The sequence below is a fragment of the Aptenodytes patagonicus genome, chromosome 1 (assembly GCF_965638725.1).
Source record: "Aptenodytes patagonicus chromosome 1, bAptPat1.pri.cur, whole genome shotgun sequence".
Taxonomy (NCBI): Eukaryota; Metazoa; Chordata; class Aves; order Sphenisciformes; family Spheniscidae; genus Aptenodytes; species Aptenodytes patagonicus.
Window position 1 is genome coordinate 136,843,836 of NC_134949.1, and position 21,173 is coordinate 136,865,008.

The window sequence follows — 21,173 nt, forward strand, 5'->3', positions numbered from 1 at the left end:
CGTGGAGGTCTGCATGTTGGTTGGAAGGAAGGCTTGCCAGTCTGCTCCAGCCAGCCTGAAAACTGTGTTGTGTAGTGGCTACCTCCTGGATTCTCTTCCCGTACTGCCTCTGTATGCTGGAAAACCTCTTCTTTCTCTGATGTTTTTGTTGATTACATCAGACCTTAAGGGGCCTTAAAGGCCATTTGCCCTTTGAAAAGAAACCATGCCCGATTTTGGAACTCTTTGTCTGGACATTTTTTCCAGACCTACCTTTGTGATTGGGCTGGGGAAACAGGATGATTTCACATAAAGTCCCAAATAACTACTTCATCCCCCCTAAATTCCAAGAGATGCTTTAAAAAAAGCCTTCGTATACTTATTTCACATATTTAAAATAAGCTTTTAAAGTACATACACTTTATACGGGTAAGCTGCAGCTTTCCAGTCAGCTCTGCAAGGAACAATGTTCTCCTGTGGACCCTTGGGTGTCCTGACAGCAGAGACATCTCTCTGTGGCTCTGAAGCACAGTCCATGGAGGTTGAAGCTCTGTTGCTTTCATCTCCGCTGTCCTTTTGCTTGGAGGTGGCACAGCTGTCAGGCGTGTCATTTGGTAAAGCAAGTCCTTTTTCTGTCTGGAGGCTGCTGCTGAAGATGTCGTACAGAAAGCAAGAGTTATAAGGGTGATAGCAGGAGGATGGTGAGAAAAAGAAATGATAGGCTCGTTAGAGAGAAGAGAAGAGCTTGGGGGAAGTATGAAAAAAGGGAAGCGAAAGGTTTATGTGGAAGAGGTAAGCAATACATTTTTACAGTGGTAAGCTGTGGAAAAAAGTAAGTCACAGACAAGAGGGGAGGAAAAGGGAGATGATAGGAAAAAATAAGGAAAATTTTGAAAAAATCCAGGAAGCAGAACTGTCTAGAAAGGCAGAGAGAAGAGAACAAGACATATGGTGGAACTCTGAATGAGGCAGGAAGATGACATTTTTGCTAAATTAGAATACGGGGATGATGGATGATAATAAATAGGCTAAGTCTGAGAGAAAACAGCAGAGAGTACAGAGAAGAACAAGTAACGAGCAGGATAAAACACTGCGAGTTCACCCCCGGTGCATTTTGAATATCAGAACTGGGGTAAATCTCCACAATCATCTGGGAACAAAAACCTGTCCGGTAGAATTAAGTGCAACTTGTTTTGGGTCTGAAAAATCACTGTTGTGTTTCTTTCTCCACAGTTGACAGACCTGTCAGAGTGTATGCAGATGGGATATTTGACCTCTTCCACTCTGGCCATGCTAGAGCTCTTATGCAAGCCAAAACTCTATTCCCAAATAGCTACTTATTAGTAGGAGGTAAGATCAGAGTTATTTATCACGCTGGATTTTTGCTTCTGTGCTTCAGTATCAGAGAGTTATTGCCTTGTTCGCACCCCCAGCTGTTTATACACTGTGACTTTGAATACTGCTTTCACTCTGGGGGCTTTCTATAGGCGATTTGCCTTGAATTACATCTTGCAATTGCATCAATTAAAGTAAAAGTCAAATTCTGCCCTCAGCAGCACAGGCACAATTCCCATTCTAGTTAAAGCAGGTGCCTGCATGACTCTGAGCTTAGAATAGCTCCATATGAATAATTTACCTTTTTCAGTTATTCACTCAAAATTGTTCAAAGATGGAGATGAGTGAATGAGATCAACCGCTCATTTATTTCTGGCTCCTCGGTCCCTCCGCCAGCCAGGCACAGCCCACATCCCCTGGCTGCCAGGTCAGTACTGTGTGTGCAGACCCAGCCCTCAGCATCAGCAGAGAAGCTAAATCCAGCCCGTTATCATTGGAAACCCAAATGTAGGTCATGATTTGAACGTAGTTTTCAGCTCACGAGTGTCCCCGGGCAGGTTACTTCCTTACTGGTTTTTTTGCCATGAATATCTTCTGGTTTTTGCTCTGCGGCTGGCTAACAGCTCTTCAGCAGTTGGTACGTGCCTGAGGAGTCACCGGAGGGTGGCTGTGTCCTGCCTAGCTGGCTGTGCAAGCCCTGCTCTCGCGAGGCCTCAGAAACATGCATTTGGGTTCCAGTTTCCCTGCACCTTTGGGGTTGAGATATGCCTCACGTAAACATTTCACAGCAACCTTCAACTGCTCAAATGCTTACAGCAGTGATGATAAAGCGAACGTGAATGCAACCTTCAGACACGTTATACGATGCATCATTTTGCATCTTTGTCCCAAATCAGTTGAAAGGCGGGGAAAAAAAGACCCAACAGAGAGGAAAAGCAAAATCTCCTTATAAACCCACTTTTTGGTTTTACTCTTAAGTTTGAATCGTGGCAATTCCCATGGAGCTTCCTGGGAGGGAAAGGAGACATCCCTTTGTTATGAAGGAAACCTTTAGGACTCTCTTGTTTTCCTGCTGAGCCAGATAGCTTGCAGGAGAAGCTAGTGGAGGTGCAAGACTGTGAGGTTTAAAAAAAATGCAAGTTATGTAGGTTTTGTTGTTGCTTTTAAAGGAGGGAGGGTGTGTCCCAGATCAGGGAAGGAACTCTGGGACAATAGCCTGGCTCCTTTGAAATTCATGGCATAGCTTCACTTTGCCCTTATTTTTGGAGTGAAGGACAAAGCAGCCAGCACTCATCAGCACCTCTTCCCAGCGAGGCATTCTGCATCTTAGCATGTTTAAAAAATGGGCACCTTTCCACACCCACATACAATTTGTGCTGCAAAAGCACTGGTGTCATGTGTCTTTGTGGACACCACAACCAACCCTTTTTATTTCTCGTTGTGAAGACAATTATTTGGAGCTAAGGATTTTTTTTTTTAATAGATATTTGTACCTTCCCAAATCAGTCATTAGAGCAGGACGACAGAATCAAAAGGAAGTACAGCGATATTGTGTCTGCTGTGTACATGAACAAACAGTAATCAAAAAATGAAATCAAACCTTTCTGCAGAATTCAAGCAAAAATTACTATTTTCCAATAATTTTAGTAGACTTTCTTCCAGGAGAGGGTAGCTTTAAGATGACATAAAGGCTGTAAATAAATATAAATACAATCTCAGAAAGGATCTTTCTACTGAAAATGCTTTGATCTCCATTAAATTTCTTGTCAGCAGGCATAAAAAAATGACATAATAGAATAGAGTGGCATTTCACTAGCTGAAATTCTTATGTATATTATTATCTGGCTTTGAATTTTGCACAAACTCCAGGGCTATCTAAGCCTTCCTACATTTTTCCTACTTTAAAGGTCCTTAACGACCATCACAGCAAGAACATCCATTTTAGATCTCAAAAAAGACTGCATCTTTGCCAGTGCCTCGCCTGATAGGTTGATGTTTTCAAATTAGAAAGAAGCAGCAGCTGTAGGGCTGCTCTCACACTTCCCTGCAGCATTAATAAAGTTGCATTTATCATTCATCAAGTACATTTACTATTTGTCCCGGCGTCACAGACAAGTGAGATCCAAAGGCATAGGTTTGACCTCTGGTGAAGGACAACCACTGTCAACCCAGCTATAAATGGGTATCACATTATTCCATGTGGGGTGCCAAATGACTGTCGTAGCTATAATATTGGACAGACTTACAGCTGTGGGGACAGGCCACTGCGTTTTACGTAATGCTATGTGGGTAGAAAGATAATGCCTAACTTTCATAGTCCTCCGGTAACACGGGTGTTGCTTCCCCTCATTTTAAAAGCAATGTGACAAAGTATTGGTATATCCAGAGTTAAAGGTGCAGGATTTCTGGACTTGCTCATTCCACTAGAGCGTACGGCTTCTCCCAGTCCTCTCCATGGGGCTTCCTCCTGCGACTTCCCATTTGAACATGGCACAGGCCTTACTTCTCTTTCTATGAAACCTGCTGAACTCAAAGCTAAACTCAGAGACAGATTCCTATAAAATCTGCCGTGACTTGTTTTCCATCAGTGTTTATTTAGTGAGAAACTGTTCTGCTGTGATTTAGAGCTTTGTTGGCAAATGCATCATTTAGAGCGTTGTTTACATAAGAACAAAAAGTGGGATCAGGAGGCCCAGAGAGGCTGAGGGGTCTCCATCTTTGGAAACTCAACTGGACATGGCCCTGAGCAACCTGCTGTAGTTGACCCTGCTCTGAGGAGGGGGGGGTGGATTAGATGATGTCCAGTGGTGCCTTCCAGCCTCGACCATTTTGTGCTACATGACATTTGCGAGCACTGTTATTGCTGACGCTGCACTTTTTGATTGTTTTGAAAGCATTGTCCATCACGCCTGAAATTTCACAGCCCGTGAAATATAGTGGGATTGAGTTACCTCAACATGTGCATATAGTACTGTTTGAGATGTCCTACAATATCTCATTGGGCTCTGGCTACAGCTCCAGAAAGTGAAGGATCTCTCAGAAGTCCACGGTTGTACCTGCCAACCCTGAGCAGAACTCTTAGATGCCCTGGAGCACCCCAAAATTAGCTAAGCTAATAACTAAGTGCTTAATGGCATTATCAGGAAATAATTAACGGCTGGTCATGCTAATTCTACTGAGTGTGGAGCCATTTTGTTGATACTTCCATATTTTAGTTTGCAGTGATGATTTAACTCATAAATTCAAAGGCTTCACTGTGATGAATGAAACCGAGCGATACGAAGCCCTCAGACACTGTCGTTATGTGGATGAGGTCATCAGAGATGCACCCTGGACACTGACACCCGAGTTCCTTGAAAAACATAAGGTACATTTCTCCCCGTATCCCTCCCTTCCCCTTTGTAGACTGACAGTTGAGAATAAACAGCAAGCCTGTGAAATTCTATTAGCTGGAGCAAATTATTTAATTCAGTTAATTCCAGTCCCTGAAATTAGGTACGTGGCATTGCTTGCCTCCATCTTTGTCAGAAAATGTTATGTTTGTCTTGCCTTTTTTTCTCAGGATGCTGAGGTGATTTCTGTTGTGGGATTTTTAAATGGCAAAATAACACTGAAGAATTATTCACAAATTGACTTTCAGGAAAGGAGATCATGAACCAGAAAAGTTATCGTGTAGTGACTAAAGTCCTGTTAAAGTCCTGAATTAAAGGCACGTTTCTTATTAATGTCAACAGGTGCAATAATTGGCCAGAAATACGTAAAAATGTCATGTGTCCTCTGAAAGGCAGGATAGAAGTTCTTACATGCTATTGACTGTCTTGCAATGTATATAAATCGTAACAAAAGCATAATTAACTAGGATGTATTTTAGTGTCCACATCACTGGGTGACAAATGGACAGCATGACAGTACTAGGCATACATGTATATACGCACAGCCCTAAGGAGGCAGAATCAATAATCCTGCCTCCGTAGTTTTGAAAGCCAAGGCTTTGCCACTTGACTTAGCTCTTCCAGTAGCAATAAAAGCAGGAACAGCTGTCTTAGGATTTGTACAGAATATCGCACAGAGCCAGCCAGAGCGATGTGTTAATGGCAGTGCTTCTGGAGACAAGCTTTCTGTTCTTTCGTAATTGATCATACAACACAGCAGTTATAGGCCTAAATCTAGTGCAATATTCTAGGTGATGGCTTTAGGATGAGAATGTCAAAAACGAGTCAGCTGAAGTCGAGAAAAGAGATGATCCTCCACAACGAGCCCCCACTGAATCAAAATTCAGTGATGGTGGCATGTGATTCTTCTTCTGTTCACTGGCAGATTGACTTTGTAGCCCACGATGACATCCCGTACTCCTCCGCTGGCTCGGATGATGTATACAAACACATAAAGGAGGCAGGTAAGGGCAACCTTATATTTTTGGCACCTTCCTTTTCAGCTTCAGCTCAAATTCTTCTACTGCCTTTTGACCACGACTGCGGGGAGAGAAGCAGTAGAGATAATATCACGTTCTCTTACACCCTAATGGTAGGTACTGCTGACTTCAGCAGACAGGCTCACTTTGTAAAACCACAAAGGATGTCCTTGGCTGAATTCCTGCCATAACCCCCAGCAAACCATTCAAATCTGTCACGGAAGAGTCCCATCTGGGTTTTTTTAAACAATTTCAGAGTGCTCAACTCAGAGCTCTGAACCAATGAAAATGAGTTCAGTTCCCACAGCAGCCCAGCCAACTTCAGTGGTTTGTTGATGACCGCAAACTGATGACTCCTTGACACAGCCCAGTCCTGAAAACGGGCAAGCACAGGCAGCCTTCAGGAGGCATTAGGATCCGCTTCTGATTTGCACTGAGGGTTCTTTTTACTACGCTGGCAGAGGGTTTAAATCAGTACCAGAGTGGTTAATTTGCAATGACTATTTAGCAGTTTGGTTGACTACCATATAACATTGAACGTGACCATGCTGAAGTCACCAGGGGTTTCTATCTCTTCAGTTCAAGGAAGCCGAATTAAATCTGAGGAGACAATATTAAGCCACAGTTCGCCAGCAGCAGCTGCTCTAACACAGCAAACAGCGCGGGAGGAGGAACTGATCATACCTTTCTTCTCCTGCTCCCTGGAGGTGCTGCTCTGAACACTAGCGAATCCATCCTCTTCCTGGTCTACATAAACGTGTATATTGGAGGCTTAAAAAAATTCCAGAGCAAATCTGCCTGATGGTAATTTGTCATGCAAAGTGACCTTCTCAAGCCATACAATGACAGCAGTAGACCAGGTATTGACCTGAGCTGAAAGAATAAACTTTTTATAGCAGCAGTTCTTGATCTTTTTCCACTTGCAAACCTCACTGTGGTGTCAGACTCACAACCTTCCTTTGGGAACTGCTGTTTCAGAGCCAGCACCAGCGTATTTCACTAGGCAATGGAACAAAGGGACCTCTGGTAAGGACGGGTCACCAAGGGACATACAGCATACGCGCTGGCCAGGCAGCTATGTTGCCTTTCTTCTATAAGGTGCTGAGTGCACGGGACAACATGACAGGAGCCCTTGGTGTCACTGCATCGTTACCAGACTGGGCTGGAGCCTGCCCAAGCCTGGCACATCCTTCTCTGCTGTTGTTGGGCACGGTGCCGTGCGCACGCATCCTGACGAGAAATTCAAACTTTGTTTGCAGAATAGAGTGTGGACTTACAGCTTCAGGGACTTATGGTCTGTCCCGTGACCATCACTGCAAGATGCTGGAGAAGCAACTTCAGTCTTGTATGGCTGAATTTTGTTACATATAAACTGGGAATAATGTTACCTTATTTGTGAAAAGTTTTGAGATCTAGTGCTGTAATAGTCCCAACGCTCCAGAACAGCATTATTACAATAGTGAATTTCCCCGTTCTCCTAGGGTGTTTTGTTTTAAATAGACCAATGCTGTGTATGCACTTGCGCATTTTCCTTAGTTCCAGTACTCCCATTTTCCCACATCAGGTTGTTGGGGAGCAGAGAAGCGATGGGAACTGCGGAGCTCTTTGTGTAGATTCCTATGGTCTCCCATTTCCCCGCTCCCTTCAGTGGGTGGGAGGGCATATGGACAATGGTGAGCTGGGTGACGGTGCACTGACTAAACCTCTGCACATCTGTGAACAATTAGTTTGGAAAACGTGAGTCAGTCCAACGCATGAAGCATAGGAAAGCAAAATCAGTGACTAAAGGTAATGTTCTCGTACATGGGTTTGTGCAGCTACTTGAAAACAATTCCGCTTTTGGCTTAGCAAGGGTAGGGTTTGGATTTGTTCATATATTCTTGTAGCTCCTATCTATAAAGGCTCCTGGCTCAAAGTAGTTTTCACTGCTTCCAAAAATAGTTTCCTTAGTGACTGCTGCAAGCCTGAAAAGCACGATCAGGAAAACCTCTCTGCTCGTGATTAAAATAATCTATTTTTTTAGCAGAGTATTACTTAGAGATCAGAAAGAAAAAATATCACATAGCATTTAGTCACAAGAGGCTGCTAAGCTTCTTGATTCCATCTCCAGATCTTTTTCTAACCCTGTGAAATTAGCTAGCAATGCCTGCCTACTTCAAGTGAATGTCTGAGGATTAATTTGCCAGTAGCCATACCACCTTTTTAAGACAAAGCGCTCCTTTGTTTTGCAAAAGCATTTCCAGTCTTACCTTACAGCTCGCTCTCATCAGCAGCTTGATGTTGCAATTACATGTAAGTGATAGTAATAATTTTTTGTAGCCCTATCTAACTACTAAACCAAGGTGTGCTAGCACTCTGCTATTACTGCCTTCGTGGCTTGCTTTAATGGTTCAAGTGATCCTGTCTTGATAAGGAGCAATTAAAAAGCAATATATTCCTCAGGTGTGTTGAGGAAGATACAAGCAGTATTAATAAGCGGCCAGTTTTATTAGGGACGGATCTGTTGGAGCAGGGAGAGTGGTTATGCAGCCACTGACACGGCCAGGTAGACATGAAATGGGGGCTATAGAGACCGAGACCCGCAGTCCCCACGCTGTATCTGTGTTTGTTCACACCACCATTACGCTTCATCTTCCTGTTACAAGCTACCGGCACCTCCAGGGTGTTTTCCAGTTACCGTAACGCATCTTTTACCTGAGGGCGCTTCCTGGCTTTGGCCAAGGCCAGAGGCTGGTCTGTTTTACTCAGCAGAACAAAGGCTGCCAGACGGTGCAGCACAGGAGTGGAGGGGAGAGTGGAAATACACAGGAGCGCAGCAAATGGCCTTTCAATAGCGGGAGTGGAAGCCAACCCCCCGCTCCTTTATATAACATTAAATAAGGGCTACGCTTATAGAAAGAATTGCTCAGTGAATTGTCACAACCACGAGGTTTAGTCTTCCTGGCTCGGGAGCCCCTGCCAGGCTAATAACTTCCACATCACAGCTGACACTGTGAAGAGGCCAAGTTTTAGCCTTTCTGAAGACTTGAAGAAAAATGAACGGTATAGCAACCTAGTGCCTTCCCTAAGCTCACACAGGAACAACGGGAAAGAACTAGGAATAAGACAGGCAGAATTGCGAGTCTCTTACCTTCGGTCAGGTATTTTTGTGTTCACCCTCAGCTACCTGCCACAGTGCCTGGTCCTGCCGTGCTTTCTCAGCGGGCTTTCTTTTCCCACTTTGCTCAGGAATGTTCGTACCAACGCAGAGAACCGAAGGTATCTCAACATCAGATATCATCACAAGGATTGTCCGGGACTACGACGTGTACGCCCGGCGCAACCTCCAACGAGGATACACCGCCAAAGAGCTGAATGTTAGTTTTATAAATGTAAGTACACCGATCTGCTTTTGCTTCTGAAACACTCCTAGGACCCTGCATGTAGAGTAAACGTTAAGAAAGCATATCTTCCTCCTGCTGCTTTTAAAATAGCTGGGAAGAACTTAATTTAAAAGAAACTGGTAAGCTGGGGGTAGTTTTAATTGCTCCTATTAATTAGCAGCTTCATTTCCATCTTATGCTTTCACGTTTGTGACAAAGCTGCTGCTCCCCCTTCCTCCTTGAGCTGTAGGTGACAGTGGCACACTAGGGAGGAGCCTACCCCCCCACCGCAGGCTTCTCAGCCATTCACCCAAGACACAATTTCTTTCTTTATTCCCATTGTGAGAAGCCAGCACAGAGAGCAAAGATTTTGATATGCAAACTTTCTCTACAATGTGACAGGAGAAAAAAAAAAAAAAAACCTAAACCCAACCGCTGAGCAGTGAGATTACTAGAGGAAGCTAAAACGGTTTTTAAAAGACAAGGAAGCGTGTTAGGAAGCTGGTACGTAAATGATGCTGATCAGAAGCCACAATAGGTAGGGCAAGAGCACCATTTGAAAGGGTGGCTCAAATTATTCAGCTTCCACATACAGAACTGCACCTTACCCTCCAGTGAGGAGTAAACACTTAACAGAAATGAAAGTTTACTTTCCTTCATTTTCTGTTTCAAGTCTTAAGGCCTCGAGATAACCCACAGAACTGAAGTCTTCCTTGTGATTGGGCTGGCTCACAGCAGGACTTCCCACCTCCTTCCCTGGAGCTGGGAAACCCCCTTGTGAAGGACTGAATTGTGTCATTTCATGAGGGTTTTGTTTACTTGTTTCTTATTTTGAAGTCTGGCAGATAAATCACAGATTACAGGGCATAAATATTTATTTCACAGTGCTTTTTTTTCAGTCCTCTACACCTCCAGAAAATCCTGCTTGTAAGTACTCCACCCAGAAGGATCACTATTACAAATATCCATTAAATTAAGGCATGCGGGATGCCTTGGGGGTTCTCAGATTTAACCTTTAGTAGCTCTGAGGTTAAGATACTGTTGCATAAGGTATGCTTCTCCCCAGTCTCAGACACTGATGTATCCTGAAGTCTCTCCTGGCGCTTGGTTATTTAGCTTATAGTAATTTAAATGCAGAAATACTAACTTGCATCAGAGGCTGTTTGTGTTTCAAAATGAAAAAAACCCCAGGATTTCACCAAGACAGAAGAGTGCTGGTCTCCTCGTTAAAGAAAGGCACGGTCACCTATTAGGTGCAGAGTGAGTTCGGTTTCTTTGGACCTTGAGGATTTTGTTTGGCCTTGTGGCCTGCAAAGACAGTTCTTCTAGTGTTTCACAAACTAGAATAAAACCCACCTCAGCACTAAACAGTATTTGTTTTAAAAGTAAATTCAAGTGCCCATTAAATGAAGTTCACAGGAAATTAAAAGCTGATAGTGATCTGTGCTTCTACAGAGACCATTACACCTTCAAGGGCACAGCACTCGTTTGCTGTGGCCCCTGTACGTTTGAGGAGCACAGGAGCGTTTCGGGACAAAAGCCCTTTAACCCTGAAGTATTTTAGAAGCTTGGCCCGATGTTAGCCCCCTAACATTATCTTCTCTGTCCCTCTCTTCTTCTGTGTGCCTTAGCAATTAGGAGTTCGCTCTCTTTTCTATCAAGTCTGCTGGCCACAAGCTGCTGGCCTACGCACATCTTTCTGTTGCAGCCAGAAGCTCCTGTATTAGCCAGGCTTGGAGGTGAAGAGAGTTTTCCTTCTGCACTGCAGAAATCAGACCAAAGAGACATTTTGGTCCAAGTTACCATCCAGGCTGGCAAGTCAGCAGTGGGCTGTGTTTGCTAGGAAACCCAGGGAGATTTGCCTTTTGCTTAAGTTTGAGCTGTTAATTTCTCACTGGTATCCTTCACAAGATTCATATAATTTTCAAAGTGCATTCAGTTTGAAAATATGGAAAGATTCATGTAGTGAATTAAACACAGTAATCACACAAGACGGTCTTTTCAATATGTACCTTCTGCTCTTCATTCCACAAATGTTAAATTTGCATTTATAAAAATAATGTGGGAATAGTTAACCAAGGCCATATGTATTAGGATACATTAATGCAATTTTTTTCATCTTCAACTGTCAGTGGCTAATTATTTCCAAGTCCCTACATATTAATCTCTGTCCACACTTTTAAAACAGGAGAAGAAATACCGATTTCAAAACCAAGTGGACAAAATGAAAGAAAAAGTCAAGAACGTGGAGGAAAGATCAAAAGAATTTGTTTACAAGGTGGAAGAGAAGAGCCATGACCTCATTCAGAAATGGGAAGAAAAGTCCAGGGAATTTATTGGCAACTTTTTAGAGCTGTTTGGACCCGACGGAGCCTGGGTAGGTATTCTGCCATCCCAGGAAGTCTGAGTGGTTTTTATTTATCTTCTGTAATGCAGATCAAGAGCAGATTCTTTTGCTGCAGTCTTTGTTTTGAAAGCCAGCACAGTAGGATAACGCCAAACCTGCTTGCTGAATCCAATAACGCATGCCAATACTGCAGCGGGAGGATTTGCCACTTGTGGCTGTTGCTTCTTTGGGATAATTTCTGTCCCTTGTGAAGGTGCGATGCTGAATGTGATACTGCAGTCAGTATAGCTGTGTAACAGCAGCACACGAGCAAACAGGCTAACACAGTCTATTCCCCCCATTAGCGCTAAATGGGACCACACAGACATCAGGGAGAAACTATACACTGGAGGTGGTGAGGGAAACAGGGACGCTGAAAAGTTTTTTAGTTCTTTTCATGCTCTGTACTCAGCGGAAGATGATGACCATTTTCTAACTTTAAAACCTACTGATTTAAAGTTCCAAGAAATGATTTTACATGGTGGGGGGCCAGGCTCATCTGACTGACTGCAGGGAAGGCTCAGGTGGAACTGAAGCACTTTCGAACCTCTCCTCAGTACATGCTGGCTTCACAGAGCCCATTTACCAAAGGTCCCCAGGTGCCATGGAAAGGCTGTTGAGAGTCCGTAACAGCATCCCTCCGGGGAGAAACCCCGTGGCCTTACCTGCTCAAACCGAAGTCATGCACTGAGTGGGTGGTGAGTTAGTGACACTTCAGAGCCCCAACTGAGTCCTGGCCCCCATCTTTCAGTTCTGATAGCTTGCCAAACCTCGAGAAACTTTGTTTTCTTGTACTACTTCCCTTTGCTACTTGAAACCAACAGCAAAGCTTATTTTGAATGTAAAAGTTACCATTTGCTTGAACAGACCTTCCCGTTGGGAGTCAGTCCTTTTCCAACAAGCTCTCTGTGCAGCTGTGTTCTGGTGAAAGCCCAGGCCCCAGCCAAGCCCTTCAGTACATCAGCGTCATCTCGGACGTGCTGCTCTAGTTGCAAGCTCCAAGTGAAGCTTTTGCTCAGTCTGAAGAAACGTGAGCAAGCACGGAGGAGAGCAGCAAGCAGGGCAGGGTGAATTGAGGGGAGCGGAGTAAGAGCTAGACAAGTAATCCTGCAGAACAGCAGGATGCTGCAGAGGTACGTTTTCAGACCGTGGCGTGCAGACAGTCAGGCAGCTCCCTCCTCGCTTGAAAGCAAACCCTTTGCAAGAGGCTTGTGCAAAGCTTTAACAGCTCATGGATTACAGTTTGAGGCAAAGTATCAATAGAGCAAGCCAGAAAAAACAGTTTAGGACTAGCATGGAGCAGATACTACTGGAATATTTTTAAAGAGCCAACACACACAATGTTCTCTCATGTCACTTACCAGTTCATACCTGAACAACTTCCCATCACAAAAGGTACCTTCTGTTGAAAGGATCTCAGGAGAGTTTTTGTTTATAAACAAACCCTCAAGAAGATTCACAGAACCCTGGTGAATTAAGTAGCCCACATCACAGCCGCGTCACAACTCCGTGCCACCAAAGCACGTAGTACCTGCCTCTTACTGGAGTTCTCATCTTTTCTCTGCCACGACTTGCTGTGTTGATTACCACTCAGTTGAGAAAAGCCTAAAATTAGGCTGTGAAGGCTTCAGAACAGAGACTGCATCTTTATAATCTCCTTACAGCTACATCTATCCCGTGCAAAGGCAGGTGCTCTCTGAATAACACCGGTCCCAGCCATAAAAACAAATAGCTTATTTAGCAATTTGTTCATTGACAGTATCATCTTCCTTGGGGAGGGGAAGAGGGTGAACTCTTCTGGTGAAAAGCCCAGGTTTACCTGCATTGACCGCATCCACACGAAGAGTGCTTCCTCTGTAAGTTATTCTCCGTAGAGCTGGGCGAGTGTTCACCATGTGGGATGGTCCTGTGGCCACAGGTGCTGAATAAATAAAACTAATGCTAACAGGGCACATGAAATCTACAGTAGGCAAGATGAGTTTGGCTGTGCAGAGAGGGGAAAAGAATTTCAAAGCCTTGATCCCATTCCCTGTCTCTACCCACTCAACACTGCAAACTGATGGCATTTTTAAAACCCCTTTGCTGATAAAACATTTTACCAAATTCGATTAGAGAAAAGCTGCTCTGCAGAGGTCTTTGGGGGGGGAGGTGGAGGTGGCCTCCTGTTTACTGAATTAGTGTCCCAACCACAGAGTAGGAAATCTGGTGCAACCGCAGAGACCTTTGCTAAAAACAAGAGTGAAATCTCCTTGCAGTGTTGTAGGAAAAGCGTCAGTGACAGCAAGCTGAGAGCTCTTGTGGCTTTTTTAAAAATCAGTTTGAGCCTTGCAACAGGAAAGACTTTTAAAATAATGATAACTTGCTATTAGTGTCAAAACTGTTATTAGCATTAATTTGCCTTATCACCGTTAGTTAGATGTTGCTTTTAATGTTGACAGTGAAAGTACAGGAATCGTTACGGGCACGCTAGATTCCTAGATCGGTAATTTGCATGCCATTAATATGCTATTATTATTTCACAAATAATTATTATAATACATTTTATGCTAGCATCAATTTTCTAGAAGTAAGGGCCACATAACCCACAAAAAAATATCGGTTTCTGAAAAGGTCAAAATGTCAGTTTTGAAACGTCAAGATGTCTATAATTCATTGGCAATTTTGCCCACCTGTGCAATCCCCTGTATGTATTTTTAATGCGAGAGAGTCACAGAGGGGTCAGAAACACTGATTAACATGGCATGAAACTTTTGTCCTGGCTTGAGAGAGGACCACCGCGCGGCCCGGCACGGAGGCCCTAATGGCAGACACCGCTCCACGGACGCGGAAAGCGGCAGAGTTCATTCCACCTTCTCTCAGACATGTACAAACAGGCAGCTGCGCTTCAGCTCAGCGGAGAGAAAGCAAGCCTCACAGGGCAGGGTTTCCATGCTAGCCTCCCTCTCGGAGGAGACGAGGTGTCCCTCCAAAGGGCCCGTTTCCCTCTATTCAGCGCACAGAGGGAGTCGGGGATGGCCACAGTGGGAAATGGCTGCATCACATCAGATGTCCGCGGGGGCTCAGAGGAATCTTACAGGTTGCGACTGGAACCCAGGGCCGGTGTTTAGGCCACACCGTGCGTCTGCAGCCTGGACCTGAGCACGACCTTGAAAGACTCAGCAGCTCAAAAGCAGCAGTCCTCCATAACACCCAACTAGCACTTGTTTTGTAAAGCAAAGAAGTATCAACACGTAGGCAATAAAATTCAGAAATAGGCATAATATCTTTGCCCAGTAGCAGGTCTGCCAAAAGCAAAGCGTTCTCTCCCTGAGCTGGTTGGGTGTACCTGAACTCGCTTGAACCAAGGCTTGGAAATTATTTTCCCACCTCTGGTAAAGGTCCAGAGCACACTCAGCCTTGTCTATCCCTCCTGCACTTCAAGGGAGCCATTAACACTTGTGCTACTTCTTCAGCACCCAAGGGCCCGAGGCGCACCCCCCCCATTAGGAAGACCTTGCCTGCGAAGGGCATGACTTACTGACCCTGCTAGAGCACAGCTGGAGGGGAAGAGTCATTCTGGAGGCAGGTGAATTACACCACCACCTCCTCCTGCAGCAGTTGTGGTTTTAGCCAGCAACCTGGTGGCTAAAGCACTAATGCAGGAGGCAATTCGGACTGGCTGGGCACTCACCCTGCCGAAGGCGTGAGCGCGCAGGCTTGTTCAAGCAACAAACTTTGCTGAAGCAGGGACCGGGAAGCAGGTGTCCTACAGCCTGGCTGAGGGCCTTAGCAGGAAGGTGGGGTTCTCCTTTCCATCCCTGGCCCGCGTGGCCCAAGGTACAGTCAAGTACCCCCTGCCATGTGGGATACCAGCCAAGCTGGGACACTGATCTCCCCCAGCACCGGTACCACAACACCATGAACCACTGCAACGTCACTGAGCTTTTTGAAGTGGCTGGTAAGGCGCCAGGGGCAGGAGGGAGTTAAACTGTTTTGCTTGGCCAGGAAAAAGATATTTCATATCAAACAATTTTTTTTGTTGGGGGTTATCTTCAGTGAGAGGATGAAACAGACTAAGTCAAGCCAACAAACTCAATTTCTGTGATCTAAAGAGAAATTTTGCACTCCTACCACTGAATTTCAACAGGCTCCGGGGCTTTGCCAGCCCTGGTGACATCCTCACAGCTCTCAGCAGCAGAAACCCTCCCCACCCGAATGCTTCCTGGCACCATTTATCAGGAGCAACCACCATCTGCTAACTACTGAGATTTTAGGAAGTCTTGACTATTTTGGACCTAGCAGTAGTGCAGGGGTAGGTTACACACTGTGGGTCTTTATGCGTGAGAGCATGGCTAAGCGTGGCTCCAGGCAGGAACTGTTCTGTCACTCTGCACTGCAGCCATGTCCAGGCTCTAAAACTAAGTTAATAAAGGCCCATGCAATAAAGATATAAATTGGGTGAGGGAGCTCACAGAGGAACAGTTAAGCTTGGTATTTGTGCTCAATCATTAACCCCCGGGATTAGCAAACACCAGAAACCTGATGGGAAAACCTAGCATTTGCCCCTCTGCTGGTGGGAATACTGAGTTTCAAAGAGGGGGAGGAAGAGCAGGACGGGCAGCCGCATGTTCCTTGGCTGGGAGGAAGGTCATCACAGAGCAGAGTCGCTGCAGGGGGAAGGGGAGGAGGAACAAAACAAAAACTCAAGCTGAGAAAGTCTGTGGACTGCAGCTGCCCAAGCAGGCAAACCCAGAATACGTTCTGCAGCAGTATTTTGCTCTCAGACCTAAGCAGCGACTTAACTTTGTCCGGGCTGGCTCTTCCGTTCCAGCCGAGCATCGCCTGCGATCCGACTCCCAGTACTCCAGCCAAGGTTGAGACTTCTTGTTCCCCATCCCCAGGAGGAGCAGCGAGGCGCTCGCATTTGGCATTTTCCACATGAAGCCTGCAGCAGCCACGCAGTAGGTGCTAGATCGCCTGTAACCCAGCCTGGCAGCCTAATGCAAGGCCACGTAGGCACTAACAAGTAGCGGCATTTGCCTTAGTGCAGCAGATCGCTAGACTGAAAAGGTGGTCTCTTCCACCCGACCAGCTCTGGCAGGCCTCCACTCAGCTTTACAAAGCAAAAATGACAATAAAGCCCAAAGCAGAACACCAAGCCTGCACGTGTTTCTCTTTTCAACAAAGACACCCGAATTCTGGCACTCACACCCCCAATTCAAGGGTTTGGGTGGTGCCTGCTCCAGGTAGCTGGGGAAGTGGCTGCCAGTATTTGGCAGGCACCCGGCTGCCTCCCTTGAGAAGGGAAGGAGGAAAAAAGGCTGGGCCAGTCAGGAAGCTCAGCGGGAGACGGGTGGTCCATCCCAGCACGCTAAAAGGAAAAGCTCCTAGGAACAAGGAACCTTGGGCATTCAGGCAGAAAACTGACTTCTTGAGACATAGTGCGACCAACACCTACAAAAAATCTGAAGGGAGCTCCCCCCCTAGCTGGCTTACGACAATGCACACAGTATTCTCACACTAGAGGTGTCCGACCTAAGAAAAAACCTTGTCATGCAAAAAACGGGTTATTACGAGCACAGTAGAAGAGGCAAAGGCTAAGTGTGGGCTGAACCGGCCATGCTTCAGAGCTGAAGTCTATCCTCTGTCCCCCTGCCCTCTCCCAGGGGAGAGGCACAGTGCAGCGCAGCCCCTGCCTGCCCACAGACATACCTTCCCCTCTGTGCATTGCTCAGAGAGCATCTTTTCACTTTGCTTTTGCAGAAGCAGATGTTCCAGGAACGAAGCGGCCGAATGCTCCAGGCTTTTTCTCCCCGGCAGAGCCCGAACAGCAGTCCTACGCGAGGCCGTTCTCCATCCCGTTCTCCATCTCCGCCCTGGGTCTTCAATAAAGCCTCCCCTCCCTCTTCTCCAAAAGCTGCCTCTGCCTCCCTCAGCAGCATGAGCGAGGGAGACGAGGATGAAAAGTAAAATAAAGATATATTTTTTTAACCATGAGACAGAAGAACAAGCTGTGAACTCAACCGCTGGATGGGGAGAAGCGTGAGGAACATCTGGGGTATCTCTGACAGCAGGGAACGTGCTCTGGGAGAAGACGCTGAAAACGGACCGGAGCACAGCAAGTGAGATCTCAGGAAGAGCTTATCCCATCCCCACTCCCTCGCGGTGCCTGCAGGCCCAGCCAGCAGTGCTTGCCAGACACAGTACCGGGGACTGGCAGAAAAACATACACCTTTGTCCAAGTTTCGGTCCATGTGTTGCTGCTTACAGCTGCTGCGGCCAGGCCAGGCCGGCAGGGAACTCTGCACCGAGCGGGGCTGGTGGGAAGAGCCCTGCCGGCTCCCGATCCGGACCCGGCACACAGGCACGCGACGGCTGCGGCCCGTGGATGGAGAATATGCAGTCGTACCGGTCCCTGCTAACCTTGAGCTCTTCTGGCACGTGAAGCAATGGCATTGCTGCAGCAAACGCATTCAGAAACGGGAAATAAAATTTTACTTTTTTTCTTTTTGAATGAAATCTGCCCCAGACCCCAAACCATGCCAGTGAAATGGAGAGCTCTCCAGCTGAGTTGGTGGAAATCCATTTAATATATTCAAGCTATTGAATGCTGCTTGTTGACCAAGCCTCCGTACGGGCTGTATGTAAAGAGTCAGGCTGCATTTGCTTTATCAAATTGCTCTCCGTGTTTCTAGTGCCTGAACAGCTACCTGATAACTTCTGTTTTGCTCCCTGGTTTTGCACTTTGGAGGCAAGAAAGTAAATGAAAGACAGCCCTAGCTGGAATGTGTTGTTGTAGGAAATAGATAGTGTGAAGACGTTAGTGATTTTTACTGGTGAATTCTAAAAAACACACGTGGGATCCCAAGGCCCTGGGACGCGGCCTCCTAGGAAACCCTGCTGCTCCCTGCTACGTATCACCAAACGACAAGCACAACAGTGCTGCTGTCCTCACATGCTGCTCAGCCGGTTAAACAAATTTCTCATCAAACTCTAAACAAGATGTGTTCACAGACACCCTGTCCCTGCAGGGGTCCCGAGGCCATTCCTCTACCCTAACGTGGAGAAGAAGTTGGAAAAAACAATGGAAACCTTTTAAACAGGATTAGGCGTGGGGATTTTCTTTCTCTGCCCATGACACCCATACAGCCCCAAGCAGAACAACAGAAAGGGTAGCACGAGTGAAGCTTTCCCCTCCTCTCAATGCACCAGCTGATCTCCTTCCAGCTTGGCAAAGCCAGACCTGCCTGACGTCCGGCTCCACCGTTCAGTCCCACAGCTGGTACCTGGTGAGGTGGCTGCAGACTTGCAGGATTTCTGAGCATGGGGAACCCCCAGCCCCCAAAGCTGCCCTGCCCAACAGCTCAGAAAGCCGCAGGAAGACACCCAGCCCGCATCACTGTGCTAGGGCTGCGAAGCAACGATGCCGTTTTGCTCCCAGGCTTGCCTGGCGAAGCCTGCCTCAGTGCACGGGCACGTTCGAGGCTCACCAGCCCAGCACCAGCTTTGGTGCCAGGCCAGCAAGGTAAAGGGTGCTGCCGCCTGCCTGTCCCACCAGCAGCCTGCCGGGCGCAGACCCCGAGCAGCCTGGACAGGGGGTCGCAGCAGCAAAATCGCCACTGTGCCACTGCTCCCTGGAGTTGCAAACCCATCAGGAGACACAGCCTGCTGTGGGCACCACCAGTCAGCACTTCGCTGGTTCCCAGCGCAGGCAGCACAGGAAACGCTGGGAGAGGGAGGGTCTGAGTGGGTCTTGGAATAAAAAACTGTGAAGGAACAAGAACACCCGAGTGCTTGAACACATGGGGTGGTAGTACCTGCTGGCAGCAGCCCCCCCCAGGCTACCATCCTTACCTCGCCGAGTGACCTAGTAGGTAAACTCCTTTCGCTCCTTCCCTTCCAGATACTCTTCCAGGCAGGTAAATTACAGACCCTCGTACCAGGCACCAAATTAGCCCCGCGCTCTGTTCATTCCCTACAGCTTTCATCCCTCCCCCACCATTGGGTCACCGATTTTTCTTTGGGAACACTTTGCCGGACACTTCTCTGACTACCACAAGACTAAGTACATAATCTCTCTTGGCATGCTTTGTCCTCTGGAGTCAGCTAGTTCCTTCTTCACAGAGCTGCAAAAAGAGACGAGCAGGGAACAGGGTGAACTACTGCTTTCACTAGAAAGTGCAAGGGGAGAGCCACAGCGAGTTCAGCTGCTGCCAGCTGTGCACCCAATGGGACGATGCAATTAAGACCTTTCTCAGCCTTAGGCAACCTGTTACTGTAATTTCATACCTGGGATGCACTTGTTAGTTTTTCGGGTCCTTTGCAAGCCGTAAGTCTTCCCATCACAAACCACTCCTCCACCACGGGAACCGTCTGCTCTCTACTGGTGCTGTTCATACGATGAGCCATGTCCAAATGCAATGGAGGTGGGCAGGTTTTTGTTGTTCCTGGCTTTTACCGTTTGTTGGTTTTGTTTTAATTTCATAGCGCTTACTGTTCAGCAGCCCTTGTTCAGTGGTTTGAGTGGAAGACAGCACCACGACTTGTAAACAGGAACTGGAGAAAAACTCACCAATGACCTCTTCTTAACAGAAGCTGTTTCTCAGAGTCGCAGGTGGCTACCCAGCAACGAAGCCATATACTGTACCAGACGTCCTTTCGCATTTAGGATATCAATAAGCTGAAGCCTTTGCCCTGCTGGTACAGACACCAATATCCATGTGCTGTCTCCAGCAAACCAGAACCTCATCGTCTCTGGACACGTAGAGGGCAATTTTGCACTTCTGAGTCATGGTTGGGTTTTATTTTTCATGAGTGTTGCTTTAATTCAGTCCTATTTATCAGGCAAGCTCCACATGAAAAATAAACAGAGTACAAGAGATACTGCTGCCTCTCACCTTCATTTTATAGCACCTTTGGACACATAAACACAACCCCCAGCGTAAGCCCCACTGATAGCACAGTGCTTGTTCCCCCCATCCTTTGTACCCCAGTACAAAGTACCCGTCCTTACGTCCCCACAAATGCCACTAGAGCAGCCTCTCCAACCTGCTGCTCAGGTTACTACTGCGGCTCTCTGCTCTGACAGGATCATCTCTCTCCCTGCCTTCACTCAGATTTTTCTGGCTGCAAGGTAAAGGTGGGGAAACGCTGCCTCAGCTGGCAAGGCGCAGCAGTAGACACCAGCAAGTTTGAGACCTCCCTTCCCCTCTGCCCCAGCGCAGTGGAATCGGGAGCCACTATTTTAATTCTTACTTCTAAGTGGAAGAAAGAGGCAGTGCTTTTGCAACCATCCTGGTTCTGCTTCTGAAAACCATCCCCAGCAGCAGCAGCAATGCTCCTGTGCGTGCCAGCGTGGTTTGCAGCTGTGCCAGATCTATGCAAAACTGCAGCAGCAAACATTAGCCACAGGGACAACTCCCGACGCTGGCCTTTGGACTTGACTCTTCCTCCAGCTAAGTCAGTCTGATGCCTGTGTGTCCCTGCTGAGCTCCTTCCCTTTTGTCCTTTCTGTAAGAAAGAAATTATTACTGCACCAGCTGTAGAAAAGATTTTTTTTTTTTTTTAATTATTTATTTATTGTCAGTCCTGCCTCAGGAAGGGAGAAGCTGAACCAGCAGGCGAGGACTTAGGATTTCCCAGTTAAGGTATTTTTAACTGCAGAATAAGAACAAATTTCGAAGTAATTTGGCATGGCAGAGAAACTATTTAAAGGCACAGA

The 21,173-nt window shown here is 46.6% G+C and overlaps 1 protein-coding gene across 1 annotated transcript in view; it reads left to right on the forward strand.

The window, feature by feature from the left end:
• The window catches only part of PCYT1B (phosphate cytidylyltransferase 1B, choline), a 36,492-nt gene extending 15,962 nt beyond the window's left edge, over nt 1–20,530 (forward strand). Inside the window, exons 3-8 of the mRNA XM_076356022.1 lie at nt 1,213–1,329; nt 4,530–4,681; nt 5,632–5,710; nt 8,954–9,096; nt 11,276–11,464; nt 17,216–20,530. Of these exons, the coding sequence (XP_076212137.1) occupies nt 1,213–1,329; nt 4,530–4,681; nt 5,632–5,710; nt 8,954–9,096; nt 11,276–11,464; nt 17,216–17,422 (887 nt within the window). The 3' untranslated portion in view covers nt 17,423–20,530. The remainder of the gene's footprint in view (nt 1–1,212; nt 1,330–4,529; nt 4,682–5,631; nt 5,711–8,953; nt 9,097–11,275; nt 11,465–17,215) is intronic.
• Nucleotides 20,531–21,173: the final 643 nt, after the last annotated feature.